General features: G+C 42.7%; 6 protein-coding genes across 10 annotated transcripts; 4 read left to right on the forward strand and 2 right to left on the reverse strand.

Annotated features, from left to right (window-relative positions):
* Positions 1 to 13,063: 13,063 nt before the first annotated feature.
* Positions 13,064 to 14,941, forward strand: LOC108026014 (probable cardiolipin synthase (CMP-forming)). Its single transcript, XM_017096705.3, has 5 exons — positions 13,064 to 13,218; positions 13,336 to 13,887; positions 14,223 to 14,438; positions 14,498 to 14,633; positions 14,696 to 14,941. The coding sequence occupies exons 2-5, from the start codon at positions 13,387 to 13,389 to the stop codon at positions 14,809 to 14,811; spliced, it is 969 nt and encodes a 322-aa protein (XP_016952194.1). The 5' UTR covers positions 13,064 to 13,218; positions 13,336 to 13,386; the 3' UTR covers positions 14,812 to 14,941.
* Positions 14,942 to 15,160: 219 nt separating this feature from the next.
* On the forward strand, positions 15,161 to 16,271 carry LOC108025999 (60S ribosomal protein L27). Of its 3 annotated transcripts, none has more exons than XM_050888577.1 (2): positions 15,161 to 15,182; positions 15,761 to 16,271. In XM_050888577.1, the coding sequence occupies exon 2, from the start codon at positions 15,775 to 15,777 to the stop codon at positions 16,180 to 16,182; it is 408 nt and encodes a 135-aa protein (XP_050744534.1). In that variant the 5' UTR covers positions 15,161 to 15,182; positions 15,761 to 15,774; the 3' UTR covers positions 16,183 to 16,271. The 3 variants fall into 3 exon arrangements, with proteins under 3 accessions (XP_050744534.1, XP_050744535.1, XP_016952178.1); XM_050888578.1 differs by lacking the exon at positions 15,161 to 15,182 and adding an exon at positions 15,183 to 15,202; XM_017096689.3 differs by lacking the exon at positions 15,161 to 15,182 and adding an exon at positions 15,234 to 15,256.
* A 295-nt stretch (positions 16,272 to 16,566) lies between these two features.
* LOC108026392 (isocitrate dehydrogenase [NAD] subunit gamma, mitochondrial) lies at positions 16,567 to 19,522 on the reverse strand. Of its 3 annotated transcripts, XM_017097314.2 has the most exons (7): positions 19,344 to 19,522; positions 19,167 to 19,244; positions 18,317 to 19,096; positions 18,069 to 18,255; positions 17,927 to 18,002; positions 16,960 to 17,272; positions 16,567 to 16,872 (listed from the first exon to the last, which is right to left on the reverse strand). In XM_017097314.2, exons 1-6 carry the CDS (start codon positions 19,398 to 19,400, stop codon positions 17,242 to 17,244), a joined length of 1,209 nt encoding a protein of 402 aa, XP_016952803.1. In that variant the 5' UTR covers positions 19,401 to 19,522; the 3' UTR covers positions 16,567 to 16,872; positions 16,960 to 17,241. The 3 variants fall into 3 exon arrangements, with proteins under 3 accessions (XP_016952803.1, XP_016952804.1, XP_050744533.1); XM_017097315.3 differs by lacking the exon at positions 16,960 to 17,272; XM_050888576.1 differs by lacking the exons at positions 16,567 to 16,872; positions 16,960 to 17,272 and having other exon boundaries at positions 17,923 to 18,002.
* A 231-nt stretch (positions 19,523 to 19,753) lies between these two features.
* Positions 19,754 to 21,078, forward strand: LOC108026011 (S-adenosylmethionine mitochondrial carrier protein homolog). Its single transcript, XM_017096702.2, has 4 exons — positions 19,754 to 19,961; positions 20,017 to 20,283; positions 20,347 to 20,762; positions 20,850 to 21,078. The coding sequence occupies exons 1-4, from the start codon at positions 19,866 to 19,868 to the stop codon at positions 20,962 to 20,964; spliced, it is 894 nt and encodes a 297-aa protein (XP_016952191.1). The 5' UTR covers positions 19,754 to 19,865; the 3' UTR covers positions 20,965 to 21,078.
* LOC108026012 (uncharacterized) lies at positions 20,969 to 21,672 on the reverse strand. Its single transcript, XM_017096703.3, has 3 exons — positions 21,438 to 21,672; positions 21,171 to 21,356; positions 20,969 to 21,116 (listed from the first exon to the last, which is right to left on the reverse strand). The coding sequence occupies exons 1-3, from the start codon at positions 21,564 to 21,566 to the stop codon at positions 21,090 to 21,092; spliced, it is 342 nt and encodes a 113-aa protein (XP_016952192.1). The 5' UTR covers positions 21,567 to 21,672; the 3' UTR covers positions 20,969 to 21,089.
* LOC108026004 (zinc finger protein 2) lies at positions 21,615 to 23,213 on the forward strand. Its single transcript, XM_017096694.3, has 3 exons — positions 21,615 to 21,740; positions 21,800 to 22,818; positions 22,874 to 23,213. The coding sequence occupies exons 2-3, from the start codon at positions 21,800 to 21,802 to the stop codon at positions 23,028 to 23,030; spliced, it is 1,176 nt and encodes a 391-aa protein (XP_016952183.1). The 5' UTR covers positions 21,615 to 21,740; the 3' UTR covers positions 23,031 to 23,213.
* The last annotated feature ends 3 nt before the right edge of the window (positions 23,214 to 23,216 follow it).

The raw sequence follows: 23,216 nt of genomic DNA on the forward strand, positions 1-23,216 counted from the left end.
TATTGTAAATTAAAGTTTATTCTGAAAAATAAAATGGAATTTTAATGATGAGTTGGGAAATGGAATAATTAATATATAGGGGTAATATACTAAAAAAAAAACTTTGGATATAAAAAAAACTATATATATTTTAAAATCTAATAATTATAAAACACAATTTCTGGATAATGAAAATATATTTAAAATATATTAAAATGATAATATAATATATTTTATACAATCTAGATACTTTTCTAATCTTGAAACATGAAAAATTTGAAAAAGATTAATAATTATGATAAATATATCATATAGATAATATGATTAAAAATCTCTATAAATAGGGAGTAAGTTGCGAGAACGCAAAATATGTAGATATACCTTTAGCAGCAATCTAGATACTTCCCAGTCCCTGGAAGCAACAAACTTAACTTGTGTATCTGCATTGTGCTCTGGAGATTGGAAATCCACTGGATACGAATATCAATCAACTACATGCGATTGGTTCATCTGGATTATCATGGCGATGATAGGCGCATTGAACATCACATGCAGGGCGGCACAACCTATTCGGCTTACACATTGTGGCTGATTGCCTGGACTTAATAGCCTCAACGCCAACACAGCCCTGACTTTTGATGGCCCACAAGCACAGGCACAGACACACATCCTCACGGAGACGGACACCCAGCCATGAATTATTAAATGCTAATGCACAACTACGGCAATTATTTCGCATGAGAGGGCATCAATACGTAATGAGCTGCGTCCGGAGACCGATTGAGGTCGAAGTTTGAGATTGAACAGTCGTTAATGGGTGGTTTTTGGACGCCTTTCGATAGGCACAAGCGACTGTCTAGCCTCGACAGGTTTTAATTTCATGCCACAAACTCTCGCCATCGAGCCCCCTAATTTATGGTTGCCTATTATCTCGGAGGGGGAGAACAAAAGTCCAACGCTGCGATTTCCGTTGTATAAATAAGATTTTTATGCCTTTCGGGGGTGTCTTTAATGTTATAATTTACGTAGCGCGCCTGGAAGCGGGCCACATTATTTTTGTTTATTGCCTGCCGGACAGCCGACTGTCAGCGAAATGCTGGCGAAGTGTCGGCGTGTTGTGAGCGGATTCCGGATTTCGGCTGGCGCATCGATTTGAATCGATTATCCCCGGCTTGGGGCCATCGCTGGCTCACGTTTGCCATGAAAATAAAATGTAAATAAAAGGCGACAGCGACACATTTGACACACGGCAGCGATAACTTTTTCAATTTAGATATGATCCCGAAAGTATGTCGGGAAACGGCTGGGATAATCCCCCGTCGCCAGGTGTACGGGGCTGAGCCTGAGGTTGAGGCTGCCTTCCATTAGCAATATGCGACCAAATGGCAAAGCACTGTGTCCCGCCCCCCGCAGCACCGAACAAAGTGAAATCTACGGCGAAAGGGATTCCCCCTTTTGGCACATAAAGGCGCAGGGAATAAGCGATGTGTTGGTGTGCGTGCAAGGGGACTGCGCGCCCGAGGATGAAAATCTGCAATTCAGCCGGAACATAGCATACATTTTGTCGTTTTGCCAGCCGCAGGCGGCCACCAAACAAAAACCCCCGCACACAAAGTCGTGCACTGCGAAAAACGGTTGTGAAATTAAGCTCAATGAAGTCTTGAAAATATTATCTGAGATGTCTTGTTCTTAGAATTGTAGTTTAAATAATATTTAATTTAACAGATACCTCTTAACCTGCATTCTTTAACTTAAAATCAATTTCCGGTGAAGAGGACTTTGTCCTGTTAAAAAAAATATATAATATTTGTTTTTAATAAAGAAATGCTAGAAAATACATTAAAAAAAGTATATATATGTTTATGAAATAATTGCAAATAAACGTAGCATTCATAAAATGACAGAAAGGATATTTTTATAGATTACATTTAAAATCCATAAAATATTTTTCTTAACTTTATGTTTTGAATATTCGTTAAGTCATCAGTAAAAAAGTATCTCATATGTTTTTAAGCTTTAAAGATATTATACCTGGATTACATTTAAAATCCATCAAATATTTTTCTTATCTTTATTTGTTATTTATTTTTAAGTCGCAGATACCTTATACCATTAATTAAATTTAAGCCTTATCAGTAAAAAAGTATCTCATAAATTTGTACGCTTTAAGGATATTATGTCTGCCATTTTTCACCGTGCATTGCTCAAAAGCCAATGAGCCTCGGCAGTTGGAAAAAAGAAATAGAACGAGGAAACGTGGCCAGAATTGTGTGTGGCTCGAAGGGACGTGGACGTGGGAGTGTATGGAGATGGTGGCTGGGGCTTGGGGCCTTGGCATGGGGCTGGGGCTGGAACGCATCTGAGCGACAACTTTGTGCAACTCCTGATGCAGGAAACATGGCTGTCATTGGTCACGCCGCCGCCACTGTACTTTGTTAGCGATGCGCAGCCAACGATAACTTTGGTGAACAATATCTTTCGCTCTCGGTTTTTTCGCCTGCCCCTTGGGCTTGTGTTCCTTGTCAAAGGGAACCGAAAATGCAATTGCATTTCACGTTCGGATGAGAAGTGAAATTGTAGTCAAAAGGGCTTTCTATTAGAGGAGGCAAACTCGCGATTTCTATGGAAACGGGAACTGTGTTTTTTTTAGCAGGACTTGGCATTAAATTCCTTTTGGGATAATTAGGGTGCTTTTAAGAAAGGGTAGATACGGTAAAAAAGATGACTATCTTTGACAAGGGAATAAGATATTTATAGATTCTAATGTATCTTAAGTGTACAATTTTTTAAAAAATTATTAATAAAATTCACATTGATTATTCTTTGACTTATAATTATATTCTGTTTTTTTAACTATATAATAAATACTTATTTTAGATGTTTGTTTTTTATATTTTGTACTAATGATCTTAAATGACGTGCTTTTGCCGCGACTGTACCTGTCGCCATTCGCTTATAGGGAGCAGCCACTGGGGGAACTTTAATTACAGGCCAACTCCACTGGCCACCACCTGCCCCATTCCAGCGGTTCCATTGCAGTCGAAAGGACCTCGCCATGTTTGCACATCCTTGCAGTGGCTGTTGCTGCAGTGGTAGTTGTAGTTGTTCACGATGTTGCCGTTGTTGTTATTATGGCTGGGTTATCCTTGGGCCAATTGCATGGCACATGCACACAAGGTTAGTAGGCAAGTTCACAAGCCAAATTTGCTGTGCGTATGCCATGGAATGTGTGGGTGGTAATGGGAGGTAATGGGCAGTGATGGGCGGCTGCATAGGGCGGACGGGGGCTTTCCAGGACTTTAGGAGGCACTGCGTCTTACACGCAGGAGGGCGATGTTGGCTTGTCGGTCGAGTTGTTTGCACCACGTCCTGAATAATGGATACGTTTCGTGCCACATTGAATGCCCAGCAGTGAGTGACATTGGCCGACGACTCGGCCTTTTTTGGGGTTCCGTGTTTTCGGAATTGTTAATGTAATTACGCCTGAGAGCCCGCTCAGTGGGGGGTGGGGCCTAATCAAAGGCAAAGTCGATAAGCATGTGGAGAGTTTAAAATGCAGCCAGGCCATTTGCCTAATTGACGTGCGGCTAATCAAGTGCCGCATTCTCGGCTTTTCGAGTTGTCGCGTCTCCTCAAAAACCCCCCGCCAAATTAGGGGCCTAAAATAACTTTGCAGACGGTCGTTGAGCGTGAGGAAAATTCATCAACTTCAAGAAGAAATAAAACAGAAAATAAAGAAAATACCAGGAGACAACGGGAGGCTGTAAGCCGCTTTTGTTTGCCATGATAAAATGGCTACAAAATGGCGGCAGCTGACTTAACGCAGCGTGTGTGTGTATGAGTGGGTGGGTGGGGGTGTGCCACATGCACTCACACACTCACACTCGCACCACGAGTCCTTTGGCCTTGGCGCAAAACTGTCGTCTGTCTTGTGCCCTGCGTGTGTGGCTTAAATTTCACTTTTTTATGTCCTGCCCTGCAAAAAAGTTGTGCGATTTCCCTCACTGACCTTGTCCCGGGGTAAAATTACTTTCGCGCAAAGGTTGCCGCTCACTGCAGGGAGCATGAAAATTGATGCTGCATCCACAATGTGCAAAAGTTATTATGGCAAAAAATGTAGAAGTTATAATGTGTGGGAGCAAGAAAAGTTTATAGAAATTAAGTTATGATTACCTTTTTATGAATTGACAGAAGAAGGTGGAAATGTAAGATATATGTTCAATGCTATTCAAACTTTTTCTTTTTCATTTGTGTGTAAGAAGAGTATTTTGGGGCTTTAATTACTCGCATTTTAATTTTTTTATTTTATATAATGTGCTCTCGAGGACCTCAACTAAATAAAATAAAATTTCTGTGCGTCTTTCGGCTTGTTTGCAAATTTTTAACTTGAAACGCCAGCGCCAGATGTCGGCTGTTCGAGTTCCCAGCGCAGCGGGCAGGATTTCTTTTCGCTTTTTCCATTACTCGAAGCAAAAGCAAAAGCACGAAAAAAGCGAAAAGTTCGTATTGCGGTTGGCAGCAGATTGCACTTTGTGGGTGTGTGTGAATGAGGGTGTGCGTGTGTGTCGGCGAGTGTGGCCGCCATTTTGTTAACATGTTAAGTGGTGTGCGTGGGCGATATGCAATGGCGGTGACAGCATAAGCTGATCTGCATTAAATGTTAACCAACTATAAAACGGCTTTTAAGTATGTAAGATCGATTATAATAGGTTTATTATTAACATCATTTGGAAAGAAGCTTCCTACTTATAAATACTGAAAATATAATAAATATTAAATATTACCTTTCTAAAACTCTGTTTAAAACTCCTAAAGCCAAAAAAATATTTTAAAACATTATTTGACAAATCATTTGAATAAATAAACAATTTCAACTGCTTTTCTATCTTTCGATTGTAATAAAATAATGGATTTAATATACGAAAAACCCCATCGACCGAAATGTTATTTAATTAAGCATTATAATCGCTGACAGTGCTCATCGCTTTTGGCAAATAATGCGAAATATTTTTGCGCTGGCCAACCAATTAATGGCAAACAAACAAATCCGAACACTATTAGAGTGCACAGGCGAATAGACGACAAACCAATTCGCCAATCGTGGCGTTGTGCTGAAATTAATTAGATTTAATCGCATGCCAGTGGTCTGTCAATATTCGTTTGCCAAAGTTATTGAAGGACCTTCGCAAGATCCTCCGTACTTAGCCGTTGTCGTAATACCCAGTGAATTGGTTGTTTGACTAGGAGAGAACAAGCGTATAAAGGGATAAATAAATATTTAATAATAAAAAATATTATTTTAGGTTATTAATAATAAACAGTTAAGTATTTGTATTATTGTATTTTTGGAATTTTAATTGTAATAACCTTTTTTTCTGTTTTAACTCAATCAATTTTTTTATATAATTTGTATGCAGTATGAAGAAATTAAATAATAAAATCCTTTTTCATAATTATTTTTGAATTCAGTCGTGATTTTTATCTTTAAAAATATATTTTATTTTTGGTAGTAGAAAGTGTGTACAGGACATATCCCAGTTGAGCCTTTCCCACTGCTCGCTTTTGTGGCTCTGAGTGCGTGTGGCAGCCTCTGCAAACAGTGGTAGCAGGCCAAGTCCAGCTTGCGGATGACAGTCAGACAGAAAGGAAGAAATATAGGAGACAGCGAGGCTGTTGGCAGGCGGAAACGGCAGGTGAATTGGCAGCCGGCACGTTTAATACCGAAATTGACATTAAATTGCCTGTGACCTGAATCGCAACCCACCAGACACCCACTCGCACCCACCCACTGGGCGCCCAGCCTCGGGGCTCTGTTATCGACTTTTACGACAGTTCCAATAAAGAAACATTGCAGACGTTGTCCTGCTGCTCCCGTCCCCTGCTCCTGCTCCTGATCCCAATCCTGATCCTGATTTTGACAGGGCGCAGAGCGACGTCACCTGTAGTGAGAGAATGCTTACCCTGCAGAGGACACAAAGTGAATTTGCTGCGAATTTATGAAGGATTTTCAGGGATACAATGACCAGCAGATAATGAAGCACCACAAGGACCAAGGGGAAATCAGACTTTGGTAATGGAAACAACGTGATTAAAGCATTTCTGAAAAAAGCATTAAATCAAAAGAAACACGTGGCTATTGGAAAATAAGTCATTTAAATTGATAAAGGCTTCATTTAAAACAAAATAGATTCATTTTAATGATTTAATTAAAATATGTGCTGTTAAAAATGGAAAATATTTTGATCAGTGTTTTAATATTTCCAAAAAGTCTTTCTTTTAGTATTTCCGGTAACTCCCTCACAGGTGGCAAAAAAATGGCACGCACGTTTCTTTATTATGACTTTTTTTGAGGCAGGGGAACAGGCACAAGTTGTCAACAATTGGAGAAGCCCCCTTCATTCCATCGGATCACCATCACCCGGGAATATAGGCAGCCATTTTTGCCGAATGAAGTTGTTGATTATGTCGAATGCTGTTACACGTGGCTCTGCGAATACTCCTACACACCCACGTCGAGCAGCTTATACACATGCACGGGGAGATGGCCAGGAGCTTCGCAGGATGAGCCAGCGATTCTGTTTTTAGCCCGGTCGGCATGAGTCGGGGCTTTCCTCGCTGGCGCTGCTCACTTACGTGACGCAAATGTCTAACGTAATTGTCATAACGGCAGCACGGGGACCACGGGACGTATGACTATTTCGGCCCACCGAGTTGCCGATGTGGAGAGGCAAATCCCGAGGCAAACATTGTTAGAGATCGACCCAATGTCCCCGGTAAGCGGGATAAGCGGATAACCCCCCGCACACTCACTGGAACCGAAGGATGTGGCAAAAAAATAAACACAACGGAGCCGGAGTAAAACTAATTTAAAATGACCTTCGACATGTGGGCCAGACGGCACAATAGTCCGGTCATGTTACAATGTACAATATGTCTCCCCAGATGCGTCCGTGGGCGGATGCTTTTTTCGGCCGCAGCGTATTTAACTTTATTCCGGACAGCGAGGGAAGCAATGAAAGTTTGCCAAGTCACCTGAATGATATTCCTGATACTGTTTATACTAAAGGAGCTTAGAATTTACTTAAATTTTGTAAATATATAATAATCTTGTAGAAGTTTGTCTCAAAAATAAATGTTATTATACCAAATTTTAGTTTTAGACACACTTTGGAATACTATACAGGAAAGGACATTTTTTTTTGTAAAATCCTGAAAAACATTCTAAGAATTTAATTAAAAAAATCATTTTCTATAGATTACTAAATTAAAAATAATATTTTATTACTGCTAGTTAAATTTGGAATAATAATAATATTTTTGAGTTATTTTCCCTTATATTTATATGCTTTTCCCACTGCACTTTCCGCCCTCTGTAGCTGCCATTCTTCCCGCGCTTTTTCCGTAGCCTACTTTTTGGGGCGAAGCAGCAGGGACTGCAGTGCAGCAATTCGCATTCATAGTCCGGTGCCTTCTTGAGAGCCCGCCTGCGGCCGAGACAAAAACAGAATCGCCTCAATCCTGGCTTTAAGACTCATCCGGCTGCCTTTTAACATTTTTCCATTTTGCCTCGCTTTTATTTTATTTTTTGTGTGTTTTTGTTAAAATGCCGAGCGAAAAACACCGAGTGACCAAACGGCAGGCCACCACCCTCTGCACTTTCCGCCCACCGTTCTTGCTTGTTCTATAATTTTTCCTGTTTTCGCCTTGCTTTGCGGTGCTTTCCTCGCCGCTTTCCTCAACTTTTCCCGGCCTTAGCCGTACTTTCCCTCCTTGCTGGTGGCTTGCCTTTGCTATTTTAGTTTTCTAACCAACAAAACAAATTGAATCACGTTCGCCTGGGAGAAACGTGAGTATTTTATTTTTTCCGTTAAACATTTTCATTTTTCTTGCCCAAAAATAGATGATAAATATATATAGGTCAGGCCGAAAATGTTAATACCCTTTGGGGGCAATGGTTTTATAAGTAAAATCTGATGGGATTACCACCGTTTACATGTGTAAGTAGCTTTTGGGGCATTTGTAAAATCGGTATCTATGTTGTTATAAGCAATCTTAAAATTCCGGTCTATAGAGATTTTGACCTTGAAAAAAAGTTGATACTTGATACTTAAATCAGAAGAGGTCAGGATATATGATAAAATTTTAAAATAAATGAAAGGACTATCCTAGTGTTAGTTCTGAGATCCAAACTTTCATATATTTTTACTTGTTTTAGAGTGTTTTATGGGGGATAGATATTTTTTGGCAACAATTGCAGGTAGAGAGTATTAACTAAAACCATTTTCATGGGTCCGAAGCCTGGACCAAACTGGGACCAATGCGATGCCAGACGTTTTCCCCGATAATGATGCCGTTGAGCCATCGCCATAGCTTTTACTGCTGTTTTCCGACTGCCCGTTGAGTGTTGGCCGCTGAAGCATACAAAACACAATCACTTTGTTTTGTTTTTATTTTTTTCCTCTTTGTTGTGTTTATTAAAAAGAGATTGGAGTGCAGAAAGATTCCCAGTTTTGTCATGACCGGCGGAGAATGCCTCTGCCACTGGTGGCCACTTGGGCCTACCGACCGGGGCAACCATTCATCATCATTCCGGCCGGATGATTTTATTTTGATTCCGGGACGTTGGGGGATTACCAGGCTAATGATTTTATTATAGTTTTTCATACGGCCCTCGTCGGAATTTTGATTGATGGTCTTGTGATTGTGCCCCTCTGTCCTGATGCCATATTCTGGTCTCATTGTCTTGGCATTTAAGCGGCTTCATTATATTAAAAGCGAATTAATGCTGTCGCCATGGCGAGGCGAGTTCTTCCAGTTGAAATAAAATGGCTTATTTTTCCGTTCGCAAGAATTTCATTTTCAAGCTGCAAACGGCCGAGGGTTGTGCTCATATTTTTGGCTTTGTAAATTACACATTTTCCTGAGTTCGTCTAGCTAACTTTCAATGGGCTTTACAACATTTTCAAGTACCTTATGAAATGAGCGAATTAAGATGGAGTGCTGGGAAATAGGAAAAGTTGCAATACAAAGCACATTTTGTTAAAAGGAAATATTAAAGTGGGAAATTGAAATGTAAGTCCTGAAATATATATAAACACTTTTTAGCATGATAACAGTTCAAAATGAAATATCCCTCCACCACCTATCTCCCAGCTGCAGAATATGTAAACACATAAATCCTTTGAACTTTCCCTTATCGCTCGACTTTTGTTAATTGGTGTGCGGTTTCTCATCCCTTCCTTGTGGCCAACACCTATCATCCTGCCCGCATATTGGTTGCTTATTACGGGGGCTCCCTACTTCCAATTTTGGGCATAAACCAAAGTGGCTCCCTTGGCGGGTTAACAGGCGGAACCACCCATCCTCAGAGGATCCCCAGGATGCCCGCACATTGTTATAATTACGCGTAACTTTCGACAAGTGTCGCCTGAAAATCGCCAAACGCTCTCATTTCAAGTGCCGTTGTCCAGGAAAAGTTCGCCCCGTGCCCTACCCTTTCCTAGTAGAAGGGGGAATCCCCCGACAGCTGCGGTTTAATCTTCTTTTAAGTTGCGTTCCCCGCCCCATTTTCTTCTCGCAAAAAAGATGGCGACACCGTAAAGCAAAAGTTTGCCGCCACTTGTGGGTTTATAACTTAGAACAAAGCAAAGTCGGGGCGGCAATGTGGGCGTTGGAAAGGGATATGGCACAGGGGGCGTGGCAGTTAGGAGAGGGGGGTGGGGGGCGAGGGTCCTGGAACGAGGGCAGTCCTTTGCACAGCTTGAAAATAGTTGGAGTTTTGTGAAAAGTCATTGTTACCCTACTCTGAAGAGCTCGCCTTGGCCCTTCGCTTTCAGCTCTCTAATTAGTCGTCATTGGCGTGTGATTTGTGGGCAGACTTTCGGGCATTTCCGAAATTGGAGAGCCAAACGCATTTCCAAAACCTGAACCGAACTTCTCCCACCACAAAAGCCAACTAGTAATTGTGTTCAGATTTTTGATTCACCTCAGGACGGAAATTTGATTGGATTGCACTGGGGAAAGAGGTTTCCCATGAGTTTAAGGGCTAAGAAGCTATATGAAAAGGAATGTTTTGAAGAATTGGGCATATCCAACATTTTCCAAATAATTTAGCTATCACATATTAACAAATAATTACATATTTATCATAATATAAAAATAAAGTGAAAAAATGTATAGGATTTGTTATAGTTTATCATGATAGAATGGTATTATGAGAAAAGTAACATATATATTTAAATGTTCTTAATATAGTTTCTAGTTTTCTATGATATGAGGGAGGGATGAGAACGCATATATCTTATCTAAACTAAGATCTTAACTTTCCAAAATTTTATTTTCCTTAAAATAATTTCTACTTTGCCACGATATAGGTGCTCTTAAAGAACCCATTTATCTTAAAGACAAGATCTCAAGATATTTTTGTCAGTTTAAACAATGTCTATACTAATATATAATAAAACCACAGTGTGGAAACACCTTAACTATAAATCTCGAACCGCACCTGCTGGAGAAAACTATTGCGACCTGGCTTCGCTCTCATTAGTCGAACCGATTGCCAGTTCATGTTCAGTTTATACGGTTTATGTTCGGGCCGGGGCGTTAGAGCTGGCCGCAAATGATTTAAAGCGAAATGAGGTGGCCACAATTTATGCTGACCACATTAACCATTCTCGACAGAACGAGCGAAAGAGCAAAAGTCCGAGCAAGTATTTAATTAAATTAAGCACAAAGGAAAACACCAAAGTCCGAGCACCGAGCACCGAGCGGCCAGATGAAGTTGGCTTCTGGGTTTTTATGGCCTGGCCTTTAAAGCAGTCGTAAATCATTTAAGAAAATGGCGGAGCGGATGGCGATGTCCGTTGAGATGGAGCTTATAATATAGACATGCCCGCTAATGGCCAGCATTTCTTGCCAGCTCCTCATTTGCCGAGTCGATCACGCCCGCTGGCCACTCGAAGGGCATTAAAATAGACCAAAATGCCCGCCGTTCCGCTGCCTTTATGGCCACTTAATGTAAAACAGTTAATTAGCCCCACTCACCCACACACACACACTCGCAATGCTCACTCACACATACGGCAAATGTCCTGGCTTAATGCAAAATGGCCGCCATCATTTTGTTTTTTCTCCTCCAGCCATTTCCTTTCCGGTTTCCCTCGCCTTCGCCGCTGACGTTTGGCATCTTCACTAGGTGAATTTCGCCAGGTAAGAGCAGGGGCTGGCGCTGGGCGCTGACTGCTGTGAAAGGCGGAAAATTACTTTTGATTAATGAAGCGCAATGAGGCGCGCAAAAAAAGAAGCAAATAAAAATTATAAAAGGCAGTGGGCAGGGCAAAAATCGAACACCAAGCTTAAATTCCCTTTGCCAAGGGATAGTTTGTCTAGGAAAAATGGATTATTATTTCGTTTACAAGGTTAGAAGGCTCGCTTCAATTTAAAAAGCTTTCTTTAAATTGATTTTCAATATAAATAGGAAAATATTAAATTTAAGGATTACAGAATTTGATAAAAACATTAGTTTTGAGCTTATATTCTTTACCATTTAATTACAAAATTGTTAAGCATAATCATGCAATATTATGTTTTTAAAATTATTTTTTAAAAATGTACTGGTAAAAAATCCTCTTTTATTTAATCATTACCAAATGATGAGTTAAACCAAAATCCTTTTTTAAAAAGAAATAAAATATGAAATTGTTATTTAATTTAATTCCCGCCCTTCCAGAGCTTCCTGTTTATGGCAGACAGCTACTGAGTAGCCCAGAGTGTCATTCAGAAAATCGGGAAAATGGAAGGTGGTTTCTGGAAATTAACATGCAGACTGACGGCTGACATGCCATGGACATTATTGGGCCCGAACACCTCGGCCTGCAGTTCATTATTAATGCCGGTGCATTGTCTTGGATGCCCAAGGGGGAAATTCCCGTAAGTGTCATCGCCTCGTCCCCCCACCTTTAATTACTATGATGCCCAGGACGTGACATAATGACCCAGCCCCTAAACGAGGGACTGTATTTCTAAAAGATTGCTTTGTGCCAGCCTGGGCAAAAGTGCAAACTGGCAGTCTTTCATAATTATTTGCTCCCGCTTGCTTTCACTAACTGCGCTGCCATGTCCGTAATTGTGACCATTAAACGTGGAACAGATTCGGCCTGGCAACTTTCGGGAAAATTCATTAGCCGGCCGATAGGGTCAGGTCATGGTCGAGCCGCTGCCAAAGTTTATATTAAGTAATAAACGTTAACCGCGGCTTAATTTCCATATCCAAGACGGCCGCCGCGCAGCTTTCGCCTGGGTTAAGTGGCAGTGTAATTAAATTTAATCCAATTAAACGACTGACAAGTCCAGAGCAGCTTGCCATCCGGCTTATTAATGGTGGCTTCATTAAGTATATAAGAAGTCTGACCTAGACTTATTCAGGAAAAATGTTAATAAATTTAAAATGGTCCGTAAACGTGGAAGTTCTAAAAATCACGCTAACTGCTAGGATTATCATAGGGCTACCTTGTACATAAATCGTCTTAGGGTTTTGTAATTTTGATGTACTTTTTTATTATAGAGTCGTTTTAAAATTTTATTTAACCTGGTCGAAAAATGTATTTGAATTAACAATTTAATAAATTCGTAAGATTGGTTTTTAAAAAATTTTAAATTTAATGAGGTGCAGAAACAACTAACTTTATTAAGTAGGCAAAAAAAGGTTTAAAATTTTTTTTTCAAAATAAAGTGCACATCCTGCCAACGTAAATGCCTATTTAAATTGGTAATTATAAATTAGTTATCTTTTGTATTCCCTCATTTTTTTGTATGGTGGGGATGAGTTAGTATAAAAGATTGGACAGTATTCTTTTCAGCCTCCACAACGAGAAACAGTGGTGCGCTCTTACGAAATAATTACAATAAATCAATAATCTTCAAAAGATGAAAGCCAATCATTATAAAAACACCTGAATAAATAAATTCAAATAAATTGAAAAAAGCAATTCAAAAAACCGTTGCGTAAAAGACCGGCATTATTTAGTGCATTCTGACAGTCACGTGGAATTATCGGCGCCCTATGATGGTGTCATCGCCGTATCGATAGTGTTATCGGAGCCGACTTGTGTAATAAAAACAAGGCAAAATTGTGTTAAAATTTCCGTAAATGCCGTGGACTGATTAATTAGTAATTGAATATTGAACCAGATTTCGTATTGCACCCAGGGGCAACTGGTAAAAAAGGATCCCCGACAAATGGTACGCTTCTACCGGGTGATAACGACCGACCAAGGGTCGGTGGCCGATCTATTTGGAGCCAAGGTTACGGATCTCAATAAATTGGAACTGATTGTGGGCTTTATTTTGTGATTGCAGAGCCCGAGAAAGAGTCTGGAATTGAGACTGGGATCGGACGTCAATTAACCCATGCTGCCCGCCATCATTTTCCGGCAGGTGCAGCGGCCACTGCATCATGGAGCCGCCACTTTGGAGCACGTCCTGGGCGTGGGCGGCAGTAGCTTCGTGAACTGCCTGAACCGCTATGCCGCCGCCACGGGATTCATCCGGATCTCGTTCCTGGACATTAAACGGCGGCGCAACTATGAGTTGTCCCGCCTCCGTCTTTACGCTGATGCCAAGAAGCAGTCGCTCCACCTGCGCACTCTGCAGGGACGCCACCTCCTGCAGGGCGTCATCGAGAGGAAGAACTTCCTGGTCGATGATATCCGCGAGGCGAGGCACAAGGTCCAGGAGCGAGTGCGCGAGAAGATCGACGAGATCCGCGAGGAGCGCGAGAATATCATGACCATACCCAACATGCTGACCATCAGTCGCGCCGTCCTCTCACCCTACATAGGATATGTGATCGTCCAGGGGGACTTCACCTTGGGAATGAGTCTCCTAGCCTTCGCCGGGTTCACGGACCTGGTGAGTTTCTTAAGACCGGAGTTCTTTACGTATTTCTGTTTAATATTGTAGGTTTAACTATGTCAAAATCAACGAAATTTCTTAAATGGGAAACCAAACCGTTTGCAGCGTATATTTTGGCATCATTTATTGATTTGTTTTTTGCCCGCTTTTAAATAGATAGAATTCACTGGACATAGGTCCAAAAATAGTTTGTTTATCCTAACAAAATAGGCGCATACACTTGTTGCCTTTCGGCTTTGGTATGCCAGCAAATATGTTGTGAAATGATTTAAATATTTCTTATTAGGCACAAAGTTTTACATATACTAATATCTTCTTTTTTTACTACACAGTTGGATGGCCAGATTGCCCGCCGTTGGCCCTCGCAGGCGAGTAAATTCGGCTCCTTCCTGGATCCCATGGCCGATAAGCTGCTGATGGGCTCGCTGGTCATTGCGCTGTGCTCCACAGATCTGCTGCCCATGTGGCTGGCAGGAATCGTGGTGTTCCGTGATGTCTTCCTCCTGGGAGCGGGATTTGTTATACGCTACATAAGTCTGCCACCGCCGGTGAGTTGAAAATACGTCTTCCCCTTTATTCTTCGTAAACATTTTCTTTTCTTCCGCAGAAAACCTTTTCGCGCTATTTCGATGCCACCCATGTAACTGCTCAACTGGAGCCCACGATGTTGAGCAAGATCAACACGGGCGTGCAATTGGCCACCATTGGCCTCAGCTTGGGGGCTCCCATTTGGAACTATCTGGGTAAGATTCCGATCTCATTCTTAACCATGAAGAAGTAATTAATTCTTACCTTCCCGCCACAGATCATCCCGCCCTGCATGGCCTTTGGTATTTGACTGGCCTAACTACGGCTGCCACTGCCGTCAGCTACGTACTGAATCGGCGTAACACATTTAAGATTATCCAGAAAAAGACGTAGGACCGGGCATTTCCTATAAATATCAAACCACTACAAAGGAGTAGTTAGTCTCCTTAAGCAATGATTAGTATGTATTGTGTTTTCTAAATAATTACCATCTAAAATTAAATAAATCTATTTTGTTAACAAATTTGAGGGTTTTAACTTCAGAACTTTAAAAATTGATAAGGGAAATTAGAATAGGTTTTTTAAAAACAACCACAAGATATCGATTTGTTATCGGTATTGGTGGGTGCACTGGCTAAGTGAGTGTGACCCGGCTTTTCATTAGAGTTAAATGTAAGTGTGACCGCGTCTAGGCGGTGTTATCGAAAAAAACGAGTATTTCCCAGCTCTAAAATCTCCCCTTCTTTTCTTTTCGCCCGTTTCCGGTGAGTGGTGTGCTCCGCGTGTAAATTAAGTTAAATTTTAGCCAAAATATCTTTTTCTGTGATTCGCTAGGACTGTGAGTGGTGTATATTATGGATACTATGCCCTCTTGAAGTGGATTTTAATATAAATTGCTAAAGAAGAGCCGTTTTTGGCCCTATAAAGTAGATCCAAAGATCCGACACAGGCAATGTCCACCTGTGTATCCATAAAAAACCCAACAATATATGGATGTAACACTCCGCATGGTGTACTCGGCTCTATCTTTTGACTTCATAGGGTTATATCTTAGTTCGGATATGTTAATTGTGTTTGAAGATACAGAAATACTGCTTAGGAATATGAGCACCCTAATGCTTCCGGCAAAAAATTTGAAAACGTGTTTGTTGGTGACATATTTTGGTTTCATTATGTTGTCGTATAGATTCCACCAAAAGATAGGAACGATATAACAGCAGATATCTTGTTATCACATATCGACGGAAATGAATATATCTCTTGGCAGGAATTAGTTATAGATTTTAAGTACTGATCATTTGATGAATATACTAAGAGTGTCTTGTTTTCGCTTCCATTTCAGAGCAAGCCGCCAAGATGAGGAAAATCATGAAGCAGGGCAAGATCGTAATCGTCCTTAGCGGACGTTACGCCGGTCGCAAGGCCATCATCGTCAAGACCTCCGACGATGGCACCCCTGAGAAGCCCTTCGGCCACGCTCTGGTCGCCGGCATCGACCGCTACCCGCGCAAGGTGACCAAGAAGATGGGCAAGAACAAGCTGAAGAAGAAGTCCAAGGTCAAGCCCTTCCTGAAGAGCCTGAACTACAACCATCTGATGCCCACCCGCTACACCGCGCACGACATCAGCTTCGAGAAGCTGTCGCCCAAGGACCTGAAGGATCCCGTCAAGCGCAAGACGCACCGCTTCCAGACCCGCGTCAAGTTCGAGTCCGTCTACAAGGAGGGCAAGAACAAGTGGTTCTTCCAGAAGCTGCGTTTCTAAGCTATCCATTCGCTACCCGTGGTTACTGGATTGTCGCTCTTTTTAAGGTTTAATAAACAAAGAAGTAATTCTGATAAAACTGACCGAAACTGTGGAAACTGTGCCTTCATTCTGTGTGTTCAAGCGGGGCAGAAGCCTGTAGTAGCCGTGTGATGAAGTTGGAAAAGCATGAATATTGATGTTCCTACATACAAAGAAGTCCAATGGTGTGACTGCTATCTAAACCCAAGTTATCGAAAGGTATTTTCATATACGTTTATCACTGGATTTTAATTCTATCCTCCGCAAACTTAAAGAAGGACCTATATATTTGAAAAACTCAATCGGTAATATTTGTTATCAATAATGCAAATATTTTTCCCGCCCATTCGAAAACATTAATAATTAGTGTCTTTTTTTACTTTTCTTTACTAATAAATATTCGAACAGAATAATACATTTTGTTTGAATCAACTTCTCATTATTACATTTCTTTTGGAAAACTTTAAATTACAATTTTACATCGCTTTGACTATTTTTGGAAACTTGCTTGGCTTTTAGGGAGCGCAAAGTGTGTTATTCTTGTTGTACAACTGTTGCCTTAGGGTATTTTGGACAGAAAAGTTAAGAAAAATAAAATGTATGTCTCTCAGTAGGGGGCTAAAAAAAGAGTCAGAGTGCAGAAACATAGGAGAGGGCCGGCAAGAAAATCTGTGAAATATAAGAAGATACACTATTATTTTCCATTCAGACTTTTCACGAACATTAAAACTGAAATTTACTTGGAATTTGTATTACCTGATTATCACACTTGGACATCGAATGAACACACAATGGACATTTAGCCGGGGAAACATATCTTATTTTGTTTGGGTTAAGCAGCGGAACAATTCGACCTCGACTTTTTTCTGGGCATCACATTAGGGCTGAATGCATTGGTTTGGGGTACAAGATGTCTCGAATTGGCTTAGTTTGTGGGTTAATATAATTTTGATTGGTTTTGGTATTAGACTTGGTTCGATTTGGTTTATCTTGCTGAGTTTGTTAGCAGTTGGTTGAGTTTCGGTAGTGCAAGAGAGCCTAAAATTGGCTAAAATAGTTTCCATGTGGCCTGCGGAGCGGTAAAGCGTTTCGGATTTTCGGGGGGAGGAGAGAAAACAGAATAATTTTGTTGATTAGAGCTGCACAAGGACATTTTGGTTACACGTTCAAAACGAAAAACTACATACTTGTTGTGTACTGAATGTGTGTGTGGTGGTGGTGTGATCTACAGGAGCACTACTTAAGACGAATTTACAACAGAAAATAGTTCAACAAAGCAATTGCTAAATAGCTTGCCAATTTTTGTAGACGAGTGTTCAAAAAATAATCCATAAACAACTTAAAGTAACTTGGTAACAAGTTATTTGCCATCGCTTATAGTAAATTTTCCCAATATAGTTGTCAAGAAACCAAAAAGTTAGTTGTTAAGTGTAGTCTGTGGGCGTGCTGGTTGGTTAGAGACACAGTTAGGCCTTTTTTTGGCAATAACACTTACAGTTCTGCTGAAGTAATCAGTAGTAAGTAAAATAATACAATAACAGAGCATGAAATTATAATACAACAAGGTTCTCTTGGGCAGAACCCATCGCAACAGTGAACAGTAAAAGGGGGACAAGCGATAGATGTTTGTTTGTTTAAGAACTAAATAGAAAATACAACACTCGGTTCTGACAGCGCGATAAAAGAACATATAAGCTACTCTAAATGCAGACGATTATTTTACCAATTCACGCGCTTGGCACTCAAGATCTTGAGTATGTTCTCAACCACATCGGTACTGGAGTGGGTGCCGCCAACATCTGGAAGACACAAAGGTGATATAAGTGCTTCCGTTCGGTAAGAATGCTTTGCAGGATGATAATCACCTGGCGTGCGAATGGCATCGTTGACAATGGTCTGGTAGACGGCCTCCTGGATGACATTGGCGTGCTCCTTGTGGCCCAGATGGTTCAGCATGTCGATACTGGCATTGATCATGGCCACAGGGTTGGCGATGTTCTTGCCGGCAATGGCGGTGCCTGTGTTACGGGTGCCCGGCTCGAAGATGGCGTACTTGAAAGTGGTTTAGTATTAATGGAGGGTGATAAGATTAATATAAGGTAGAGGAACTCACATGATCGCCGTAGTTCCTGCCGGAAATGAGGCCAGCTCCTCCCATCAGGCCGCAGAGGACGTTGGACACAATGGTGCCGTACAGATTGGTCATGTTCATGACGTCGAACTGGTGCGGGTTGGACACAGACTGCATGCAGGTGTTGTCGATGATCATGTTGTTGTGCTCCAGCTCGGGATAGTCCTTGTGCACGCGGTTGGCCACCTCCAGGAAGAGACCATCGGACAGCTTCATGATGTTGGCCTTGTGGATGGTGGTCACCTTCTTGCGGTTGTTCTGGCGGGCATACTCGAAGGCATAGCGGGCCACACGCTCGGCATTCTCGACGGTCACCACCTTCATGCTCTCCACAATGCCGGGCACCGACTCGTGCTCCAACATGGCGTACTCGCCGTCGGTGTTCTGGCGGATGAGCACCACATCGATGTCGTGATGGCGGGCCGGGATGCCGGGATACGACTTGCAGTGCACCACATTCACGTACAGATCCAGCTCGTTGCGGATGGCCACGTTGCGCGACACCTCGGACAGGGTCTGTGACTTGGTCTCGATGTTGCCCTTGAGCGCCACTCCGTTCCTCTTGATCGAGGTGATGGCATAGTCCAGATCCTCGTTGCCCTCGGTGGAGGGATCGATGTCGATCACCTCGAAGTCGATGGGGGCACCGCAGTAGCGGAAGATCTCGCGCACGTAGCCCATCAGCTCCGGACCGATGCCGCCGCCGGGCAGCATGGTGACGGCATGACGACCTCCGTACTGTGCCGAGGGGATGTCTGTGCCCTGTCCACGAAGATATACACGGATGCTATAACCTCAATTGGGGAACAGGAGTTGCAGCGGCCAGACTCACCGTGACTTTCTTCTGCAGCGCCGATTTGGTGTGGGCCACATCCTCGGTCTTCTCCTTGGTCACCAGCAGGGGGTAGCCCTGCAATGGGAATGGTTAAAGACGATCTGTAGGATCTGCCCGCCGCGCATTATGTAATTTGCATTTGTGTTGGCCAATTATCCGGCCGACAAAACGTACGCGGGTGAGGAACGGCGTCTGCGTCTGCAGCAATCTCTGGGACAAGCGAAGGGCCATGATTCGATCCTGGGTTTATTTGTTTCTACTGCAGCTGGCGAGCTTTTATTATGGGTTAAATCACGGCCGATTTTATTCCACTTGGCCAAATCGGTGCTGCTGTGCCTCTTCTTCCTCCCAAGAACGACGGCTATTTAGGGTTGTCAAGTGCAAATTAGAGGTATTACATCTTTAAATCCAATAAAAAAATTAAATACTTTTTTAAAACTCCAAAAAATTAAAATAATTATTAAAATAAAATTAGTTTGAATATTTATATTTTCAAGTTCTTAAATATATTTGTACTTTTAAACACCCTGACAACTCTAAAGCAATCAGCTGAGGTGCGCGGCGTTGCCGGACCATTGAAAACCAGCTGACTGTTACGTTAACAACCACATTTTATGTTTTTGTTTATTTAATTAATTTAAACAAATATCCTCGCGGCATGACATAAACTGGGTGTCTAAGACAAACTTCTAGGACATGGCAGCGGAACTAAGTCTGGACTCGGCCGCAGGGTCTGTGGAAATCGGCATGCAGGAGCCGGTCAACAAATTGAAATTCCTACATGCCCTTGTTGTGAGTACCTGCAATACCTACTTGGGAATCAAGTTCCTAAACTAAGATCTTTCAGGCTGGAGGAGTGGCTGGCATGGTGGTGGACATTGCCCTCTTTCCCATAGACACGGTCAAGACCCGCCTGCAGAGCGAGCTGGGTTTTTGGCGGGCTGGAGGCTTCAAGGGCATCTACAAGGGACTGGCTCCCGCGGCTGCCGGTAGTGCTCCCACGGCGGCGCTCTTCTTTTGCACCTACGAGTGCGGGAAGCAGTTCCTCAGCTCGTTCACCCAAACCAAAGATTCGCCCTATGTTCACATGGCTGCAGCTTCAGCGGCAGAAGTGGTGGGATTATCCTGGAAACCTTGTACTTTGATTATGAAGCTAACAAATATCTCTCTACCTTAGTTGGCCTGCCTGATCCGCGTTCCCGTGGAGATTGCCAAACAGCGCTCCCAAACCTTACTGGGCAACAAACAGTCCGGCCTGCAAATCCTGCTGAGGGCCTATCGCACCGAGGGATTGCAACGCGGTCTCTATCGGGGATTCGGATCCACCATCATGCGGGAGATTCCCTTCAGTCTGATACAGTTCCCTCTCTGGGAGTACTTTAAGCTTCAGTGGACTCCCCTAACCGGCTATGAATCCACTCCCCTGTCGGTGGCTCTTTGTGGAGCCGTTGCTGGTGGCATTTCCGCGGGTTTAACCACACCACTCGATGTGGTCAAGACCCGGATCATGCTGGCCGAAAGGGAGAGTCTTAACCGACGTCGCAGTGCCCGGAGTATTTTACACGGCATTTATCTAGAGAGAGGCTTTGGCGGGTAAGTAATGACCACATAAACAAGGCAAATTCTAGGTTAATAATAATAATAAACATTTATTAATGTATGTTTTGTGTTGTTTTTCAGTCTGTTCGCTGGCTTCGTGCCGCGGGTTATGTGGATCACACTGGGCGGTGCATTCTTCTTTGGCTTCTACGACCTGACGACGCGAATACTGGGGGCCACCAGTACGGATCATTAACATTAGGGCTATTTTCGTTGTACTTGTAGTAGAGGCACGTAGTTTGCAGTAGTAACTTAATAGAGGACAACCACCGTTTTGAGTTAACGTGGACAATAAAGTTTTTGCAAGTAATTGAAGACTTTCTAGGCATTGGAAGCGTTACTTGCTGCCTGAGGATAAGACAAGCTATAGGGGAAGTACCATATGATATAGGCTTTACTTACATCCTGAATGTGCAGACGACCGGCGAGCAGGCTGGCTGTAATCTGTTGATCCCCAAGTTCATCTCCGCAGGCCATGGGCACATCGGAATCCTCCTCGTCCACGTTGATGTAGCCACTTCGCGGGGCCTTCCTGCGTCTCAGGCAGTCCCAGGAAACCCGGCAGCGACTACGAGACATGGCGTAGACCTGTTGACAACCCAAATGCATAAATTAAACAAATGTTAATTCACTTGAACAAACAGACGGGCGATAAGGAATGTAACGCACCAAGGCTGCCAGAACAAAAATGCCAACGAGCACCGAAATGGGCAGCCAAATGTACTGTGCGTCGTCGGGATGCAGGATATCCGTGTCAGGACTTTTCACGGTCGCCTCCGGCTCAAAATTCTTCTCCATTTTCGGGGGATTTACAAAATAATCACAACAACAGCGGAGCAGAAAAGTTCTTAAAAATTTAAGCGCTCCTCGGCGTTGCCAGATTTTCCCCGAACAGGTGGCAACTCTGTGCCAGCTATGTTTAGTTTTTCTATGCGTTTAATGTGCTGAGCGGGGATTTTTAACTGCAAACAGGCAAGTAATAAGTAATTTAATGCAAATTAAGCAATTTGGTGATAACCACTCTTCCACAGATGGATCCGCCAAAGAAAGTAGTAGCTAAAACGCTGACATTCACCATAAGAAAGCGAGCGACCGAAGTTCCGGAGAAGCTTGGGCCCCCAGAAGTCTCATTTTCAGAAGGTGCTTTGTTATTGGAGCTTAACAACTGCTGCCGCTTGTGTCTGGAGGAGCCCCACCCCAACCAGATGATGGATATGTCCACCATCTATGACCAGGAGGCAGAACTGAGCTACTATGACTGCTACGAGATCTGCACCAAGGAGGATCTTCGTCAGAATCTCAGCCATGAGCCCAAAACTCTTTGCAAACGATGTGCCGTGGAGCTGCATTGGGCCTATGATTTCCACAAGAAAGTGGATATTGCCAACCAGCAGCTGAGGGAGATCTTTGGATCCACAGAAAGTTCCGAGCCAGAGCTACCAGAGGAGGAGGATGTAGGAAAGGAATTCCCTGTGGAGGAGGAGATTGAGGAGAAGCAGGATGACCAGGATGAACCGGAAACCTCTAATGCCTACTCCGCCTTAGAGGACATCGTGCCCCGTCATCGCTACTCGGGTGAATTCAGCTGCAAATACTGCCACAAGCTGTTCAAAAACCATTCCCGCATGGCCAAGCACCAGTTGATTCACCTGACCGTTCGTCCACACTTCGAGTGTAGCCAGTGCGACAAGGTCTACCTCACCAAACAGGCCCTCAAAGTCCACGTGGACTCGAAGCATAGGCAATCTGGAGTCCACTGCGACACCTGCGGCAAGGTGTTCGCCATCGCCAAAGCCCTGGAAATTCACAAACGGTTTCACAACAAAGATTTTCCCTATGCTTGTGATCTCTGCGATCGGCGATTCGCCCAGCGTTCCCATCTGACTGTCCACCAGCAGGTGAAGCACACGGGCTCCCGCTTTATTTGTGAGTTTCCAGACTGCCAGAAGTCCTTTACGTCGTCTTCATCGCTAAGGAATCACGAGTGCACCCATACGGCCATGCCATTTGAGTGCTCCCACTGTCAACAGAGTTTTCCAGCCCGTAACAAGTTGGTATCTTAATCATATAAAATATAAATTAGATAGTATCTTATCCTATTTCAGATTGAGAGCACATCTGGAGCGCAAGCATAATATGGTAGTGGAACTGGAGGAGCTGGAAGAGATGCGTAAATTTCATAAAGTGCGCTCCAAGTTGGTAATGGCAAAAGTTTATACAGGTCAGGAGGAAACAGAAGGCAGTTTTAAAAATAAAAGCTAAGGAACGTCTAAATCAAAAGGATGTTAAATATCTAGCCAATGTATAAGAACTTAATTTAAATATTGCAATTAGGCCAATGTATGTCACATATTGCCAATTTTAATCTGTGTAGTTTTCTAAAGACGTTTTAAAATATAGTATTGGTGTTTCGATTGCATTAACTAATGATATATTCATCACAAATAT

Source organism: Drosophila biarmipes, chromosome 3R (assembly GCF_025231255.1).
Source record: "Drosophila biarmipes strain raj3 chromosome 3R, RU_DBia_V1.1, whole genome shotgun sequence".
Taxonomy (NCBI): domain Eukaryota; kingdom Metazoa; phylum Arthropoda; class Insecta; order Diptera; family Drosophilidae; genus Drosophila; species Drosophila biarmipes.

Bases quoted from the DNA above. Each gene is read 5' to 3' on its own strand.
- LOC108026012 (XM_017096703.3), bottom strand. From the start codon at position 21,566: ATGGAGAAGAATTTTGAGCCGGAGGCGACCGTGAAAAGTCCTGACACG. The intron at 21,357-21,437 runs GTGCGTTACATT...GGTTGTCAACAG, and splicing joins TTTTTGTTCTGGCAGCCTTG to GTCTACGCCATGTCTCGTAG. The intron at 21,117-21,170 runs GTAAGTAAAGCC...TCTTATCCTCAG, and splicing joins GTCGTCTGCACATTCAGGAT to GCAGCAAGTAACGCTTCCAA.
- LOC108026004 (XM_017096694.3), top strand. From the start codon at position 21,800: ATGGATCCGCCAAAGAAAGTAGTAGCTAAAACGCTGACATTCACCATA. The intron at 22,819-22,873 runs GTTGGTATCTTA...ATCCTATTTCAG, and splicing joins AGTTTTCCAGCCCGTAACAA to ATTGAGAGCACATCTGGAGC.
- LOC108026014 (XM_017096705.3), top strand. From the start codon at position 13,387: ATGCTGCCCGCCATCATTTTCCGGCAGGTGCAGCGGCCACTGCATCAT. The intron at 14,439-14,497 runs GTGAGTTGAAAA...TTTCTTCCGCAG, and splicing joins ACATAAGTCTGCCACCGCCG to AAAACCTTTTCGCGCTATTT. The intron at 14,634-14,695 runs GTAAGATTCCGA...TTCCCGCCACAG, and splicing joins TCCCATTTGGAACTATCTGG to ATCATCCCGCCCTGCATGGC.
- LOC108025999 (XM_050888577.1), top strand. From the start codon at position 15,775: ATGAGGAAAATCATGAAGCAGGGCAAGATCGTAATCGTCCTTAGCGGA.
- LOC108026392 (XM_017097314.2), bottom strand. From the start codon at position 19,400: ATGGCCCTTCGCTTGTCCCAGAGATTGCTGCAGACGCAGACGCCGTTC. The intron at 19,245-19,343 runs GTACGTTTTGTC...TTCCCATTGCAG, and splicing joins AGACGCCGTTCCTCACCCGC to GGCTACCCCCTGCTGGTGAC. The intron at 18,003-18,068 runs GTGATTATCATC...TGTGTCTTCCAG, and splicing joins CGATGCCATTCGCACGCCAG to ATGTTGGCGGCACCCACTCC.
- LOC108026011 (XM_017096702.2), top strand. From the start codon at position 19,866: ATGGCAGCGGAACTAAGTCTGGACTCGGCCGCAGGGTCTGTGGAAATC. The intron at 19,962-20,016 runs GTGAGTACCTGC...AAGATCTTTCAG, and splicing joins AATTCCTACATGCCCTTGTT to GCTGGAGGAGTGGCTGGCAT. The intron at 20,763-20,849 runs GTAAGTAATGAC...GTTGTTTTTCAG, and splicing joins CTAGAGAGAGGCTTTGGCGG to TCTGTTCGCTGGCTTCGTGC.